At 50.0% G+C, this 14,655-nt stretch overlaps 7 protein-coding genes across 7 annotated transcripts; 4 read left to right on the forward strand and 3 right to left on the reverse strand.

Moving 5' to 3' along the window:
- Positions 1 to 519: 519 nt before the first annotated feature.
- N7517_011040 (cytochrome P450) lies at positions 520 to 2,323 on the forward strand (the record flags this gene model as incomplete). The annotated part of the gene is made up of 3 exons (XM_056728763.1): positions 520 to 652; positions 715 to 1,551; positions 1,617 to 2,323. 3 exons carry the CDS (start codon positions 520 to 522, stop codon positions 2,321 to 2,323), a joined length of 1,677 nt encoding a protein of 558 aa, XP_056574578.1.
- A 590-nt stretch (positions 2,324 to 2,913) lies between these two features.
- Positions 2,914 to 5,555, reverse strand: N7517_011041 (RNA-processing protein PTA1; the record flags this gene model as incomplete). Its single annotated transcript, XM_056728764.1, has 8 exons — positions 2,914 to 3,041; positions 3,103 to 3,173; positions 3,231 to 4,072; positions 4,124 to 4,472; positions 4,524 to 4,727; positions 4,784 to 4,914; positions 4,968 to 5,133; positions 5,218 to 5,555. The coding sequence occupies 8 exons, from the start codon at positions 5,553 to 5,555 to the stop codon at positions 2,914 to 2,916; spliced, it is 2,229 nt and encodes a 742-aa protein (XP_056574579.1).
- Positions 5,556 to 6,110: 555 nt separating this feature from the next.
- Positions 6,111 to 6,555, forward strand: N7517_011042 (Coiled-coil domain-containing protein 56; the record flags this gene model as incomplete). Its single annotated transcript, XM_056728765.1, has 3 exons — positions 6,111 to 6,124; positions 6,188 to 6,312; positions 6,476 to 6,555. 3 exons carry the CDS (start codon positions 6,111 to 6,113, stop codon positions 6,553 to 6,555), a joined length of 219 nt encoding a protein of 72 aa, XP_056574580.1.
- A 482-nt stretch (positions 6,556 to 7,037) lies between these two features.
- N7517_011043 (dolichyl-diphosphooligosaccharide--protein glycosyltransferase subunit STT3) lies at positions 7,038 to 9,601 on the reverse strand (the record flags this gene model as incomplete). Its single annotated transcript, XM_056728766.1, has 6 exons — positions 7,038 to 7,308; positions 7,360 to 8,494; positions 8,549 to 9,142; positions 9,224 to 9,304; positions 9,398 to 9,421; positions 9,472 to 9,601. The coding sequence occupies 6 exons, from the start codon at positions 9,599 to 9,601 to the stop codon at positions 7,038 to 7,040; spliced, it is 2,235 nt and encodes a 744-aa protein (XP_056574581.1).
- A 332-nt stretch (positions 9,602 to 9,933) lies between these two features.
- On the forward strand, positions 9,934 to 10,700 carry N7517_011044 (CSN8/PSMD8/EIF3K family protein; the record flags this gene model as incomplete). Its single annotated transcript, XM_056728767.1, has 3 exons — positions 9,934 to 10,124; positions 10,180 to 10,361; positions 10,432 to 10,700. 3 exons carry the CDS (start codon positions 9,934 to 9,936, stop codon positions 10,698 to 10,700), a joined length of 642 nt encoding a protein of 213 aa, XP_056574582.1.
- Positions 10,701 to 11,157: 457 nt separating this feature from the next.
- Positions 11,158 to 11,604, reverse strand: N7517_011045 (ATP synthase subunit e; the record flags this gene model as incomplete). Its single annotated transcript, XM_056728768.1, has 3 exons — positions 11,158 to 11,225; positions 11,327 to 11,519; positions 11,584 to 11,604. 3 exons carry the CDS (start codon positions 11,602 to 11,604, stop codon positions 11,158 to 11,160), a joined length of 282 nt encoding a protein of 93 aa, XP_056574583.1.
- A 272-nt stretch (positions 11,605 to 11,876) lies between these two features.
- On the forward strand, positions 11,877 to 14,091 carry N7517_011046 (uncharacterized protein; the record flags this gene model as incomplete). The annotated part of the gene is made up of 3 exons (XM_056728769.1): positions 11,877 to 12,002; positions 12,060 to 12,929; positions 12,961 to 14,091. 3 exons carry the CDS (start codon positions 11,877 to 11,879, stop codon positions 14,089 to 14,091), a joined length of 2,127 nt encoding a protein of 708 aa, XP_056574584.1.
- Positions 14,092 to 14,655: the final 564 nt, after the last annotated feature.

Below are 14,655 nucleotides of genomic sequence, written 5' to 3' on the forward strand. Positions count from 1 at the left end.
GACATCACAAGGCCGCATAAGCCGACTATTCTTGTGTTTCTATTCTAGACCCCCTGAGTAATGTTTTGAAAGTAACGATTAGAGAATGGATGATTGCGTTTCCGTCACCACATCCCAATATCGAGATGTTCCGTAAGATTCTAGCCTTCTACACGGAGTACTCCGTAACAGGATTGTAGATACGCAAATGGCCAATGGAATGGGGCGTTTTCAAATGCCGCTGGATCCAGCTATTTCTGTGTAGCTCCACCATGAAGATCCCGCTAGATAATTACCGAACTTGAATAAGGACCCTTGGAAAAAAAAAACTTGCTATCATGAAGATTGCCTTTCCGAGGTATACTCGATTTCCGAGGTAAATAGGACCAATCGGAAAGATCTATATGACCCACATCCCGAGGAAGGGTGGATCCCGAACTATGAAACGGCCGGGATCCCGTCTTGATGACCATTGCGCAGTCGATATATAAGTTTGGATTCCTGGATTGAACTGATCAGAATCACAAACACTCAAACACAATGCCTGCTAAGCAATTTTACTTCCTGGGGGAGCCAGTCTCCTCCGCCAGAAACATCGATGTCGACCCCAAAAGTGATTTGGGTGCACTTAAGGACTTGATTGCAGCTCACTTTGCAATTGTTGAGTCAAGTGGTAAGTTTTGAAGAGGGGTTTCCCCCTTAATTCCAGTGCTTAATGACTGACCTGGGTAATAGGTATCGATTTCCAAGCCCAAGACCTCCCCCTGAACGAGATCACCGAAATCACTTCGGCCGAAACTCCCATCGCCATCACCATCGATGGAAATGCAGTCCGTGACCCACCTGGCCCGAAGGGTCTCCCCTATGTCGGAAATTTCTTTGAAGTCTACCCAGACCACCTTGGCAACCACCAGCGTCTCTTCGAACAATACGGCCCGGTCATCAAGACAACCAATCTCGGCCGTGTAACCTATCAAACAAACGATCCAGCTATCTCTGCGATCGTCTTTGCCGAGTCCGACTTTTTCACCAAGAAGATCAATGAGGCCCACCCCCTCTACCCTCTGAAGCAGCCCGAGGCTGGTGTCTTCCTGGGAGATACCGATACTCCTGAGTGGAAGGTTGCCCATAAGTTTTTGCCTCCAGCTCTCGGCCCCAAAGCTGTCCGTCACTATGCGCCCACAATGCAGAAGACGGTGGAGGATTCCTTCAAGGTCTTTGACGACTTTGATGAGCAGGGTGAAGCCTGGAATGTTTACCAGTACATGTTGAAGCTCGGATCTCAAGCTGTTGGCAAGCTCACGCTTGGTTTGGATTTCCAACATTTCTCGAATCGGGACGCACAAATGCACGAGATGGTGCACTTAATTGCTGGAGTTCTTTCTCTCAATAAGAAAGTCTCGTCTAAGGGAGATTGGTATGGAAAACTGCCATTCGGTGATCCTAAGAAGCTTAAAGACTACAAAAACAGAGTGGAACAGATTGTCGGGGAGACAATCAAAGAAGCTGAAAGCGGTGGCCTTGAAGACCTACCATTGCAAGATGCAGCGCTGAAGGCGTCTAACATGATCGGTAAGTCGCTACCATATACCACCTACTCCGCTTCTTAAATGTATGAATTCTAACAAAAATTTCAGACTATGCCATTCGCGCAACCGACAACAAGGGCGAGAAATTACCCCAGTCAAGCTTGATCTGGGCTCTCGTCGTCGCAACCGGAGCCGGCTTCACAACCACCAGTTCCCTTCTGTCCTGGCTCATCTACGGTCTTGTCACCTACCCGGGTATGCAAGAGAAGCTACTCCAAGAACTCATCGACAACGACATCGACGAGAACACCGTGATCACAGCAGATGTCACCGACAAGCTCGATTTCCTCGACAAGTACATCAAGGAGACCCAGCGTCGTCACAACCCCAGTTTCCAACCAGGCCGAACTGCCAAGGTTGACCTCGTGCTTCCGGGAGGATACAAGATCCCTAAGGACTCTGTCATTCTTCCCGCTCTGCACCACATCCACAACAACCCCGATCTGTGGGATAATCCTAATCAGTTCAACCCCGACCGCTGGGACACCGAGGAGGTCAAGAACAGACACAAGGCTGCGTACATCCCATTCGCCATGGGCCCCCGCATGTGTATTGGATTCAACTTTGCCTTGCAGGAAATCAAGGTCTTCATTCCCAAGCTCATCTTCCGGTATAAGTTCATTCGTGAGGGCAATGATCCCATCGAGTACGATCCTATGTTCCAGTTGATTCGGCCCAATAACCTCTACGTTCGCGCGGAGAGAAGGGTGAAGTGGCCTCCCAAGTCGGAGACAGCGGGAACGGAAAATGTTTGAGAGTTCCAGAATGGATTATATAGATGTGCAAGTATCGAGTGAAGGCTTGGGTAGCGGCAATTGTTCTTAGAATAGAGAAATGTATATTATTTCCTTCATAAAAATACCTTTATTAATTATTAAGAAGAACTTTCCATCTAGCAAAGTAAAGGCTTCTCCTGGGGTGGAAACAGCGCTTCCATCGAAATTGCATTTGTCTAAAAACTCCGCAAATACTATATACGTGGGAGACGGTCTTTGCAAGAGGCGGAAGATCAGGTCCAGGCAATTGGTATTTGCATTACAAAATAAAACACAAAGCCTTGACACAACGCAAGGAGGCTAGAAACAGATATACATCTCAGACTTAGCTAGATGGAGGCACCGTAAATATCACATGTTCAAGGATTACACACATAAGATGAATACACTAGAAGAGAGGTATAATGAAATGGAGGTTCAAAGGTATCAAATCAAAGACATGTGCAAAAAAAAAAAAAAAGAATAATGCCTGAAAAATGAAGCTGATAATCCCCAGCATTCAAAATTGTGGAAATTTCAAGGATCTCATCCCATCATCTTCTTTTCATCGAGTAGTACAAATAACAAGATCATGACTCTGAAGTAATAGGCTTTGCCTCTGATGATTCTGGTGCTTCACTTGCAGCTGGCTCCAGAGCTTTACTTTGTGGGCGCCACTTGGCGAGGACTTTGCCTGCAGCAGGTCGAGATTCCTCGTCTGTTTGTCGCATATTAGATATATATAATATCAGTGGATATTAAGGGGAGAGTATACTTACAAGTCTGGTAGACATCCTCTACTGTGTTCAAGCACATCTCTCGTGCTGGAGGCCGGAACATGATCAAGTACCTAAAAAAAAGTCAGCAGGGGGGTTCTTAATAGTAGAAAGAACGGATGATGACATACATCAAGGATTGAACACAAAGGTTCACACGTTCCGGATCTTTGGCCAAGCTGGCCACCCGCTGAGTGATGGGAATCGTGATCTCAGGGACTTCACTGAGAAAGCGAACCAGAACCTTGATATCTCGAGAGTCCAAATAAGCTAGGAAACCATCCAAAAGTCGGGTGGCCCAGGTATCGTAGTTCAGAGGCATAGTCGGTTCTGATTCTTCTTCGGTGTCATCACGCTGATTGGCAGCACTCTTCATTTGGATCCGGTCGTTATACCACTCTTCATTGAGCCAGATGATGGCAATGTTAAGTCGTCCTCGGAAATCTTCCAAGATGAACCGATAAAGCGTCTCGCGGATCGAGTCAGCAATAGTTGTTTGTCTACGTACAGCGTCTCCCTTGGCTTGCTGGTCGTTTTCGAGACCAGCAGGAGCCCGTGTAGCCAACCGAGCAAGAAGAACAGACCACGCGTCCCGGTCAAATGTACTGCCTGCTAATCTGGCGAATCCGAGCTTTTGTTGGCTTTGACCCTTGGCAGGCGCAGGTGATGTTTCGGCTGCAGTCAACATGCCAAACACGCGTGCAACAGCACTCCGTCCGATTTCTCCGGCCTCTTCTTCGGTCAATGGAGGTGGCTGTGGGAGGACAAAGGGACCCAAAGAGACCAGTTCTGGCTGAAGATCTGCTACCTCCGCCGCAACGGCACTGGCCTCCTCGGAAACAACTGATGCTACGTCCATGGGCTGATATTCAGGCTCATAGTCATCATCCTCATCTTGGGCAGCTGATCTCTGTTGCTGCTGTCGTTGCAAATTTTGATCTTTGGTGATTGTCTGGTATCGAGTACGGACAGCCTAGGGCCATGTCAGCAAATAATAAAGTTTCACTGTCATCACATTACTTACATCGACAGCTTGTGCAAGTGTTGAATCATGGACTTGCGACAAGAGGGGCACAACAATCTTGAGCACTAGATCAATTGGTAGCTGTTTTACGTCGAAGGAGGACAGCCCGGTATCCTCGGTCAAGGTGAAGAGTCGGTCGAAGCTTGCAGGCCCCGGTGCCATTGGAGGAATTTTAAGCATCGGAGGGGGCAAAGCATTAAGACGTGCCCGCTTAGCGTTGTCAAGCCCATCGGTAGGTTCATTCGGCAATCCACGTTTCCGCGAAGCGTCATCGGTGACTTCAAGTCGTGATTGCATTAGACGCTCAATATACATTTGCATCCGACCAGCCAGGGGGTGGTTCGGGTTCCTATGAAAGTTAGGTCAAACCACATCTTTTGCAACCAGGATGACAACATACTTCTTCAAGACATTGATCAGCAGAGCTCGAGCTGTACGCTCCATTGACTTGACGCTGACGCGAACTGTCGGAGTAAAAGGCGGGCGGACGTGCTTCGCCGGATAGAACTCCAAAACTGCATTAATGATCTTGTTTGCTATGGACTGGCGCGTCCGGATGAGGGGGGCGAGGCAGTTCAAGGTCGCATTTACAAGAAGAGCATCGCTGGCTTGTGTTAGCGTCACTATGAACCCGTAAAATTAGCTGGTTGATCCGCATACCTAGTCTCTTCTTGAAAAACGCCCAGGAGTCGATCGAGGAGACCGGAGGATTCCGCTTCCAGGTTCGGTATTGACAGAACAGCATGATTGCGGGGAACCACGGCCAAAGACGTCTCATTCTGCTCTGGTCGCTGATCGAAGTTAGTTCCAATATATCCGAGTCTCTATAACTCGCAAAACATACCCTGGGGTCCGAGATCAATCCAGGCGTCTGGACCTGGACCACACGCTGGATGAACTTAGCACAGCAAAGCTTAACCGGGCATGGGAACGAGTCCATTCTCCTAAGTATATCCTGCTTGATTGCACTCATTGTCTCCCATGACTTGGCATCCTGTGGGTGGTTCACACTGCGGGTATTGTTAGCCCTGCACCAAGTTTGCGTTTGGAGCGCGCTGCTGCGTCGCAGCCACGAAAGCTTAGAAACAACCTACACATGTCTGAAGACGAGGGGATACAAGCTAGCTGAAGTCTGCACTAAGCTCTGTAGGACTGCTGTGTCTGTCTCCGGCAACTCTAGAATCTCACGGATTGTCTGCAGGACATTTGGTGCCAGCTGCTCCTTCTGCGCAACAGCTAACATGGGGCTAGCAAAAGTTTCTGCCAGGAAGTTTGCACCCCATCTTCGCAATTCAAGTCGTGTACTAGCTCCGACGATAGGAAGGATGCCGTTAACGATCTGCGGGTAGAAGGCGGCATCACCGAGGACGAGACTGCGGGCAGCGTTAAGCTGGGCGACCTGGTCGACGACATTGTCCATTGGCTGAGCCATTGTAGCTTTAATGGGAAGGTTTCCGGTATGCGACGGTCGTGTCGGATTCGAGTTGGAAGGCTAGGTGTTGGGGGAAGGGAGGGCGTTGGCGGACGGGGACACGGATGCAGTTGCAAAAGCAACGCGCATAGGCTTGGGGTTACGATCGCAAAACAAAGAAATAGCGGCAAATAACACCAAGGTTAGAGAGGATAGAGTGGTTATGCGATGGGTGGTGAAAGAAGGGCGATTGGGAAGTGAAGTTGACAGCCGTCGAGGATGCGACAAAAGCTGCGCGGCCTGAAAGGGCGGCCGACAAAGACTCCGATGTATGCGAGCTGCGTATATCTATATACACTCGATTCACTAAGCTTCAAGTTTCGCTGTGCTTCAATGATTTGGAATTGAGTTTCAACTAATGTCTCAATTGCAATACAAATTCCCAATCTAATCTCAATAGAACCCTCTAAATCCGCGCTGTCTGGGCCTCTTAACGCCAAGACTTTTCCTCCGGGTCTGCCTGTATGGCCTCAACTCTCTTGTCTCTCACGTCTCTTATCACCAAACACTCTCACCATGGCTACCGGAATGTATGTATCGTCTCTATAGACTTGGAGAAGTCTCATTTTGCTAATATCATGCCTCTGTGACAGTTTCAACTCCACCTACTACGGCAAGGACTACCGCGCCGGTGCCGCCCTCCTGCGCGCCCGCCGCCCATATCTGTTCAAGAATACCCTCACAGGCTTCGGACTGTTCGCATTTACAATTGCAGTCTGTGAGTAAACCCTGTGACGCAAATCGCTATGTCGCTTCAACCCTGTTCCTATATTCGAACCGCAAATAATCATGCCACCGTGACTTGCCTGCTGAGAAGTCTCCATGCGGGCTCGATATCCAAAAGAGACAGGACATCATGCTGATATGGCTTCAATTTCCAGATACATACACCCTCAAGGCTGTCGGCCAAGAAGAATTCGCCGATGTCAAGGTCCCCGATGCCCCCGCGGACAAGAAATGAAGCACGCTCAACACCCACCGGTACTCGGTGATGGGTTGACGCTGCAATTGGGGTTTCGGAGTCTTCAGGGAGACCTTGTTTTTCAGATCTGCAGGATTAGCGATAATATCAGCATTTGTGCTGCCATATACAGAAAGAATTGGCTTGGATTATAGGCTGTACAATGAATTTGGGCTACGGATGTCTACCATCTCTTCGCGGCGGGCTGCTGTGCTTGCTATGTGCGCTACCAACTTCACGGAGAAATTCGGCCATCAACTCGCCACTCCAACATCGAATCGCTGATATTACGTAGGTAAAATCGACAAACAGTGATATAATAGCCTTCTGAGAAAGAAAGGCATTGATACATTCCTAGGTAACTAGACCTAGAGTATATTCGGTATGGGTGTAACGCACAGTACAAATGGCCTGCTATGCCAGAGCGAATCATAACAGCCAACAAGACAAGAAAATGCAAGATGAATCTAGAAAACAAATCTCTACTCGGTTCGCAGAACACGAGGACCCTTATGCTTAGTGGCACGCTTGCGCTTGAGGCCCTTGTCAAAGGCAACTGCGTTGCTGTGATCACGGCCGAGGTTATCCAAGTCCTTGACCTTGTAGAGACGAACGATCCAGTTCTCACTGGTGAAAGCCTCTTCCAGTGTGTTGAGCTGGGGGCTTTCCTTTGGAAGTTTTGTGCCACGGACACGGTCCATGGCCTGACCAGCCGGGAAGAGCGACTGGTAGTTGTGATAAGACATCTTGTACCTGTTGATGGAGTTAGCAGTGACTTCAATAATCAAAATGTGGGATTCTTACATCAAGCTGTTCTTCATGGCAGGAGTGGCCTCGTCGTCGACGCGGTACTCGCCACGAGCGGTGAAGTAGTCACGCTCCTTGATCTCATCTGGCCAGATACCCTCGGCAATACGAACCATCCAGAGGAACTTGTTCAAATCGTCACCTGAGTAGCCGAGTAGTCCACCAAACACGACCAGCACGTAGTCGACATCATGCTGTCGCAGAATAGGGTAGCTGACTTCCTCGCGCGAGCTCATTGCCTTACCAACAGTGGCAATATGGGTGTTGTTCCAGGTGTTGTTGTCGACCAGAGTGGGGCGGTCAGCCATACCACCAATTTGGTATCCATAATCCCACCAGGACATGATCTTGGCATTGTCCGGGGTGTTCTGGCGGAGCCAATAGTAGGCCTCACGGTAGTCATCGATGATGAACTGGCTTCCATCTGGGAGCTTGCTAGCCAGAACGACAGAGGGGGAGGAGTATGCGTTGGAAGTAACCCAGGTGCAGTGTGCAACAAACAGAAGCAGGTAAAGGGTAATCGAGGCCACCACGACAGACTTGGAAAACCAGGAGTAGATACCGACAACGGGGTTCCGGGTTGACCGGAGTGACTTATCTTCCGCAGCTGCCTTGGCCTTGGTTTCAGTGCTTGGCGGTGTCGGGGTCGACGCAACCAAGAAATTATCGAGAATGCACGACAAGGCCAGAGCAGCCGCAACACACACAATGGGGGTCAAGGTCAGCATCAGACGGACCATGACGCCGGCGAAGTAGCTAGCAAGGACCGAGTAGATGACCACAAAGACATGCTCATCCTTGAGTTTCTGGAAGCACATGAACACGCCAGCGGGGAACAGCCAGATGAGGAAGTTCAGGTCAAAGAAGAAGGCAGGCCAGGCGGTGGGCTGGTGCTCAGAGACGGAGGCAATAATTGGAATATGAATCTTGGCGTATCCAGTATCCCACAGGGAGTAGAAGCGTCCACTCCAGGGAGCAATGACGCCAGAGACTGACAGCAGGACAAGACCACCAAATCCAAGGCCGAAAGTAAGCAAGACCATAGAGGTAAGGAGTTTTTGGAACTGCTTGCCGGGCAGGTAGGCGCGGATGAACTCGGCAAATGCTACCAATTGGATCAACCCAAAGACACCTATCAAATCGTTAGAATGAGATACTTGTATGGCTCAGAATCCAAACGTCTTACCAAGTGCTGACATGTGGTCACTGTTGCGAATAGGCAGGAAACCAACGAAGGGGATCTGCATGCTTCCCAATGTTCCAAGGGCATACCAGGTGGTGTAGCTGATATAGACACGGGTGCTGTATCGGCCCATGCACAGAAGAACAAAGACATGGAGAGGGATCAGGTTGGTAATGAAGACGTATCCACCCCAAGCAGAAACCATGTAGCCGTAGAACAATGCAGTCAAGGCTCCCCACATGATCGAGCCGTTCTTCACGGCCTTGATCCAAAGGTAGAATGTGAACACCAACAGGAAAATAGCAATGGCTTCATTATCGTAGCTGCCTGCCACTGACCGTGAGATGTAACCGGGTGTAATTCCCATGAAAGCAGCGGCCAGGAGGCCTGCGGAGGGAGAGTCGGACATTTCAGAGGTCAGGAGATACATCGCCAGAGCTGTCAGTCCAGAGAATCCGGGGGCGAGCATAACACAGATGTTTCGAATGTCGACGGGGATGGTCAGGAGACGAAGGATGTGGTAGATCACGCCGCTGGTCACCATCAGGCCAGGGTACAATGTACCACCAGTAACACGACCAAGAGGGTGCCATGTTCCTATATCACGAGTACTTGCATCAGCACAATCCCGTTTATACTACCATGTGGAGGACATGGATCATTGGGAAGGGGCCTTACGGTCATCAAACCAATCCCAGAAGCTATAAAAGCCATTTTCGATCAAGTATTTTGTCGCACGGAAGTTAAACCACGGATCGACTAGAGTAAGAGGGTATCAATATCTTATTTGTATGTTCGGGGTGTTGTCGAGGTGGCCATCGCATCTAATGCAGCAGCGCAGGGAAATCGTACATTCGTGGATGATACTTTCAAATCCTAGGAGAAAATTAGCTTGCTGATCATCAAGGACCTCAATTGAGACATACTAATAACACTGAACAAACGGCTGGAGACCGCGGCGGCGGCAATGGTACAAAGAATGATAACCCGCAATAGACCGCGCGTGTTCCGGCCAGAGCTGCCTTTCAGCACAACATCAAGGGGAGACGGGGCCATGATGGCCTTGAAAAAGGAGCAAAGTCCAGAGTCAGAAACTCAAAATAGAAACATGAAATCAAGGAATGAATTGGGCTGAGATGCCAGTGGTGAGGGCCGTGGAGAGAGATGGTAGGAGCAAGAGCTGCGCAAGGTGGTCACTTCTGAAGGTCTTGGCACCGGCGAGAGGCGCCACCTCCGATTGCTCCCCGCAATGCTACAACTCATCAATAATCTTTGTTTAGAGATCTTTGGAATAACTTTTGACTCAATATACTTACCACTGTTGATTACACTACTATCTCTGCAACAATACGAGCCATTTACAGTTAATCTATACCTCACATACCAACATGGAGCTTCCTCCGTTGACTATGGAGCTGCTCTCACAGCTGGTGGCCTCCAACGCTCCACCATCACAGCTCTTCGAGGCTTTGTCGCGATATGAGCTTCAAGCATGCCTCATTCCTACTGGTGGGGACTCTACGCTATTGAGCCTGTTCTACTCGAGCTTCTTTCTCGTCCATCTTCTTACCGACCAAGTGTTAGTTGTTGAGTAAGAGTGTTATTGATGATTGCTAATGAAACTTTGGTCGCAGATCTGAAGCTCGCGCTTTAACAAAAAGAATTCCCGAAGCCTTATTGCAACAGGATCCTTCTCTACAGAACTGCCTGACTTTACTGCGAGCGGTATGGCAGACTCAACACGGCCAGGTCTACCAGATACTCCGAGGGCTACCATGGCCAGATATTTTGCAGCCACTGGTTCGAAGATATGAAAGTATGCTTCTCATGAAAATGAATGTCTCCTTTCGGCGGGATCTTGAATTAATCAATTCTTCTACAATTAGGTTTCTTCCAAGACAAGACCTTGATCGCAGTGAGCAGGTCTTACGAAGCTATACGACTAGCTACAGCGGCAACCCACCTTGGCCTTGACGAACAGCTCGCCAAACAGGAAGATCCCAACATAATATCAAACTTCACTAAATGTGGATGGACATGGGATCCGGAATCAAAGCTGCTGCATCCCAAGCCTATCGTCGTATCGCCCGCGGAGCCTCAGTCTTCCGACGGGATTCGCAAGGCGATGGCAATGTTGGGAACGCGTGTGGTTTAAACTTGCTTGGAAAACCAATAAATACAAGTTATTCAATAGATGCGATCATTTGTCCAAGGACTAGGCTGTACCCGGCTACATCCTCTGTCCGGGGTGTGGAGATGCAAGGACCGAGGAACACCAAACCAAGATCGGTCTGGTATGTACTACTAGGACTATTGGTGACGCCGGAATGCATAGCACGATCTTTTTGCTCTTGCTTGTGGTCCAACTGTAGTGTACAGGCGCACGACTGCCCAGGGTATGTACAGGACCCAGATAAAACGTCTAAAAATGAGAAACAAACATCATTCCATCTTGCGCTCGCAATGCCACAGCTCGGGGGCAGATTAAACCCAAACAATCGTACAATAAAATGGAGCGGAGTCAAGCAAAACGCGTCTAATACCCTGGGGGAGGTGCGATTCCCGCAAAGAGATCACTGCGTATCATTCCTCCTCTATACCATCCATAACATTTACTCGCCAGCCTTAGCCTTCAAAAAAGCCTCCAGGTCGAACTTGGGATCCTCGAAATTCGTGATAACTATGGAATTTTGTTAGCACTCGGGGTTTTTGGAGATATGCGGCGACTCCGGATGTCGTTGTATTTATCCGGGTCGAATCATCGGAGGGAATTGAACGTACGTCCGCTGGTCTGTGTCTTGATCTCTTGCTGGGGCTGGGTCTTCTTCTTGTATTCGGCCTTGGCCTGCTCGATCAGGCGCTCCTTGCGAGCGTACTCGTGCTCGATCTCTGCGCGCTTGGTCACTGAGTTGAGGGAGGACTGGTGGTAGACACCGTAAACGAGACCGGCAACGAGAGCCGAGTAACGGAAGACCTGTAGGTTCATAGACGTGGTCAACAGCCGTCGGGGGAGAGGGTATCCCTTAGCCGGTACTCACATTGACACCTTGGCTAGCCATTTCTGCGAGGTTTCCGGAAGACGGGAATTAAATGAAGGAATTAAATTTGTAAGAAGGAGGGACCGTGCAACAGGTGTCAACCGTCAATGGCAATGAATCTCCGGGATAGTCAAATGGCGAGGTTCAGTTCATGTTCTGCGCGCGCGAGTTTTTCCGGACCGCTCCAGAGTTCCCGAAGACGGAGCTTAGTCATCCCCGTAAATAAACCCGCAGTGGAGGTACTACACTTGGACGTGGACGCATTTGGTCTAACCCTTTTATGATTTTGCAAGATGTCGATGCAACAGCGTAAGGATGAGATCCTTGCGAAGCGGGCCAAGCTTGCAGAGCTCAAAAAGCAGCGCGAGCTGCGCCAGAAGGAATTCACCTCCCGAACCAGTGTCGGGGATGCTTCAGAGGTAAACGCGGCATGTGAATGAATTACGGAGCTCGTCCGGGTCTAACAACTTTGCTAGATTATCTCACCAATACCGAGTCGCACAGAGACTAGACACGACCTAGATGACTTGATCTCTCGCTTGGTCGACCGCCCAGCGTCAGCCTCCCTCAGCCACGGCGCCGATAACCAGTCTCGGAGAGGAAGTCGACCAACCTCCGTGTTGAGCGCGAGCCAATTAAGCGGGGAGAATGCAGATACATATGCAGCTCCATCGCGACCACAATCCCAGTCTATTGCCGTCCAGACAACAGATGAGCCATGGATGTCCTCCGCAATAGAAGCCCCGCAGGCCCCTGAACTTGAAACCGAATACAGACCCGCACCCAAACCTGAAGTTGTCACCTATAGCAAGGCTGTGCAAACAGACGGGTTAGATTTCCAGCCGGAGACTCCTGAAGAGTCTGTTGCTTCGGACGATGAGGAGGAACCTGGTACTACGCGGTCGAGCAAGCGTCTTAGTCGACGAGACCGGGAGCGAGACGAGGAAATCCGACAGAAGCTTCGCAAGGAAATCGAGGACGAGCTTCAAGCTACCAAGCAGGCCGATAATAATGAGAACACAGCTGCACAATCCGCAAAGCTGCGGTATCCTCTACGCAAACTCGATGACGACGAGCTGAAGGCAGTCACATCCTCGGACGATTTCCTGGACTTTGTGGAACGCTCTTCCAAGGTCATCGAGCGAGCTTTAGACGAAGAATACGATGTACTAGCAGACTATGAGCTTGGTGGAACTGATGGACACCTGCAAGAAGATGAGGAGACTGGCAAGAAAAGGAGAGGAATGCAAGAAGTGTGCCATTTCTGGGACGAACGATGGAGCAAGAATCGCATTATCAGTGATCTAAGCTTCTCTCCCAAGGCAAGCTTTCAACTTCCAATAAATGTGCTTTGGCTCATGCTAACCTTGACTTCAGTTCCCTGAATTGTTGCTTGCATCGTACACCAAGAATACTTCCGCTCCTCACGAACCCGATGGCCTTGTTCAGATCTGGAATCAACACTTGCAATCTCGTCCGGAGTATGTGTTCCACTCAACATCCGATATCCTCACCGCAAAATTCTCCCCCTACCATCCAAACCTCGTTGTTGGAGGCTCCTATTCGGGGCAGGTGCTTGTATGGGACACTCGTTCCTCACGCGCCGGTGGAGGCTCTCCAGTACAAAAGACCCCCCTATCCGGCGGTGGACACGCCCATCCCGTTTACAGCATCTCAATTGTTGGCACACAGAATGCGCACAATATCATGACCGCCTCCACGGACGGTGTGGTCTGCGGATGGACAATGGACATGCTCTCTTACCCACAAGATCGTGTGGAACTGACTACACCTCCCCCATCTAAGACCGAGGACCTTGCTCCAACCACCATGTCATTCCCTCACACTGACCCTACTTTCTTCATCGTCGGTACTGAAGAAGGAGTCATCTACCCGTGCCACCGGTACGATCGGGCCGGAGCCAAGTCTGGCACAGACCACCGCCTAGCCTACAAGGGACATACAGCACCAATCATGTCTACCGCCTTCCACCCCGGCCGTGGACCTGTAGACCTCGGCGATCTTATGCTGAGCTCCAGTCTAGACTGGAGCGTGAAGCTTTGGCGTGTGCGGCCACCTGCGACGACCGCCTCTGCCACATCTGCCATGGCCCAATCCCAAGTCGTCTCACCCATTCTCGATATCACCCGTGACGATGTTGTCTACGATGCCCGCTGGCACCCAACCCGACCTGGTGTGTTCTCTCTTGTCGACGGTGCCGGCAACGTCGAAATTTGGGACCTCGCTTCAGATACCGAAGTGCCAGTGGCGCGTGAAGTTGTCGACAATACCCATGGCAACATCATGTCCCGCAGCCTAAACAAGGTTGCGTGGGACGAGCGTGAAGGACGCCGCCTGGCAACTGGTGGCCTTAACGGTGTCGTTACTGTCTTTGAAGTTGGCAAGGGTCTCTGTGGGCTGCCAGAGGAAGTGCCGGCGGACGAGTGGACTGGTATGAAGCGGCTTGTGGGAAAGCTGGAACAGAAAGACAAGGATCGGGTGGCCTAAGATTACCACTCCAATGAGCTGTGTCTTTTCCAATGATTGTGTAGTTTTCTTCTGCGGGCCGACCTTCCCCGCCTACCATTTTCCCTGCGAGGTCTCCCGTCTTGCTTGCCATATACCCCTTCCCTTCGATCACATAATTTGTGCATGTGTATGTATCTCATCGCCATTGCAATGTAAGAACTTCATTATGTTCCTAAATCCTCGATCTCTCTTCATCTCCAACTAGAATCACGAAATCATACAATATAAATCCTGGATAATGAAACGACGTGACAACCGTCCCATGACCGAGACCCAAATCAAACGTCACCTTGGGCAAGTGGGAGATGTTGCTGCCAAGAATGTCTCCCCGACGGTACCGAACGGCTCTTAGTAGACACCTAAATCTGCAGACTGGGTTGAAGCTAGTCAAACCATCGCAGGTGTCATAATTTGGCTCTCATTGTCTACCGGTATATTCTTACAGATATCATCCCACCGCATTGCGTGTCTCGAAGATCTGGACCGACAAAAGCAAACCAAGATGGCAACGAACAACATATCCATATTCATCCAATAGTTTTT

This window comes from Penicillium concentricum (genome assembly GCF_028827145.1).
Source record: "Penicillium concentricum strain IBT 3081 chromosome Unknown utg000006l_segment0_segment0, whole genome shotgun sequence".
Taxonomy (NCBI): Eukaryota; Fungi; Ascomycota; class Eurotiomycetes; order Eurotiales; family Aspergillaceae; genus Penicillium; species Penicillium concentricum.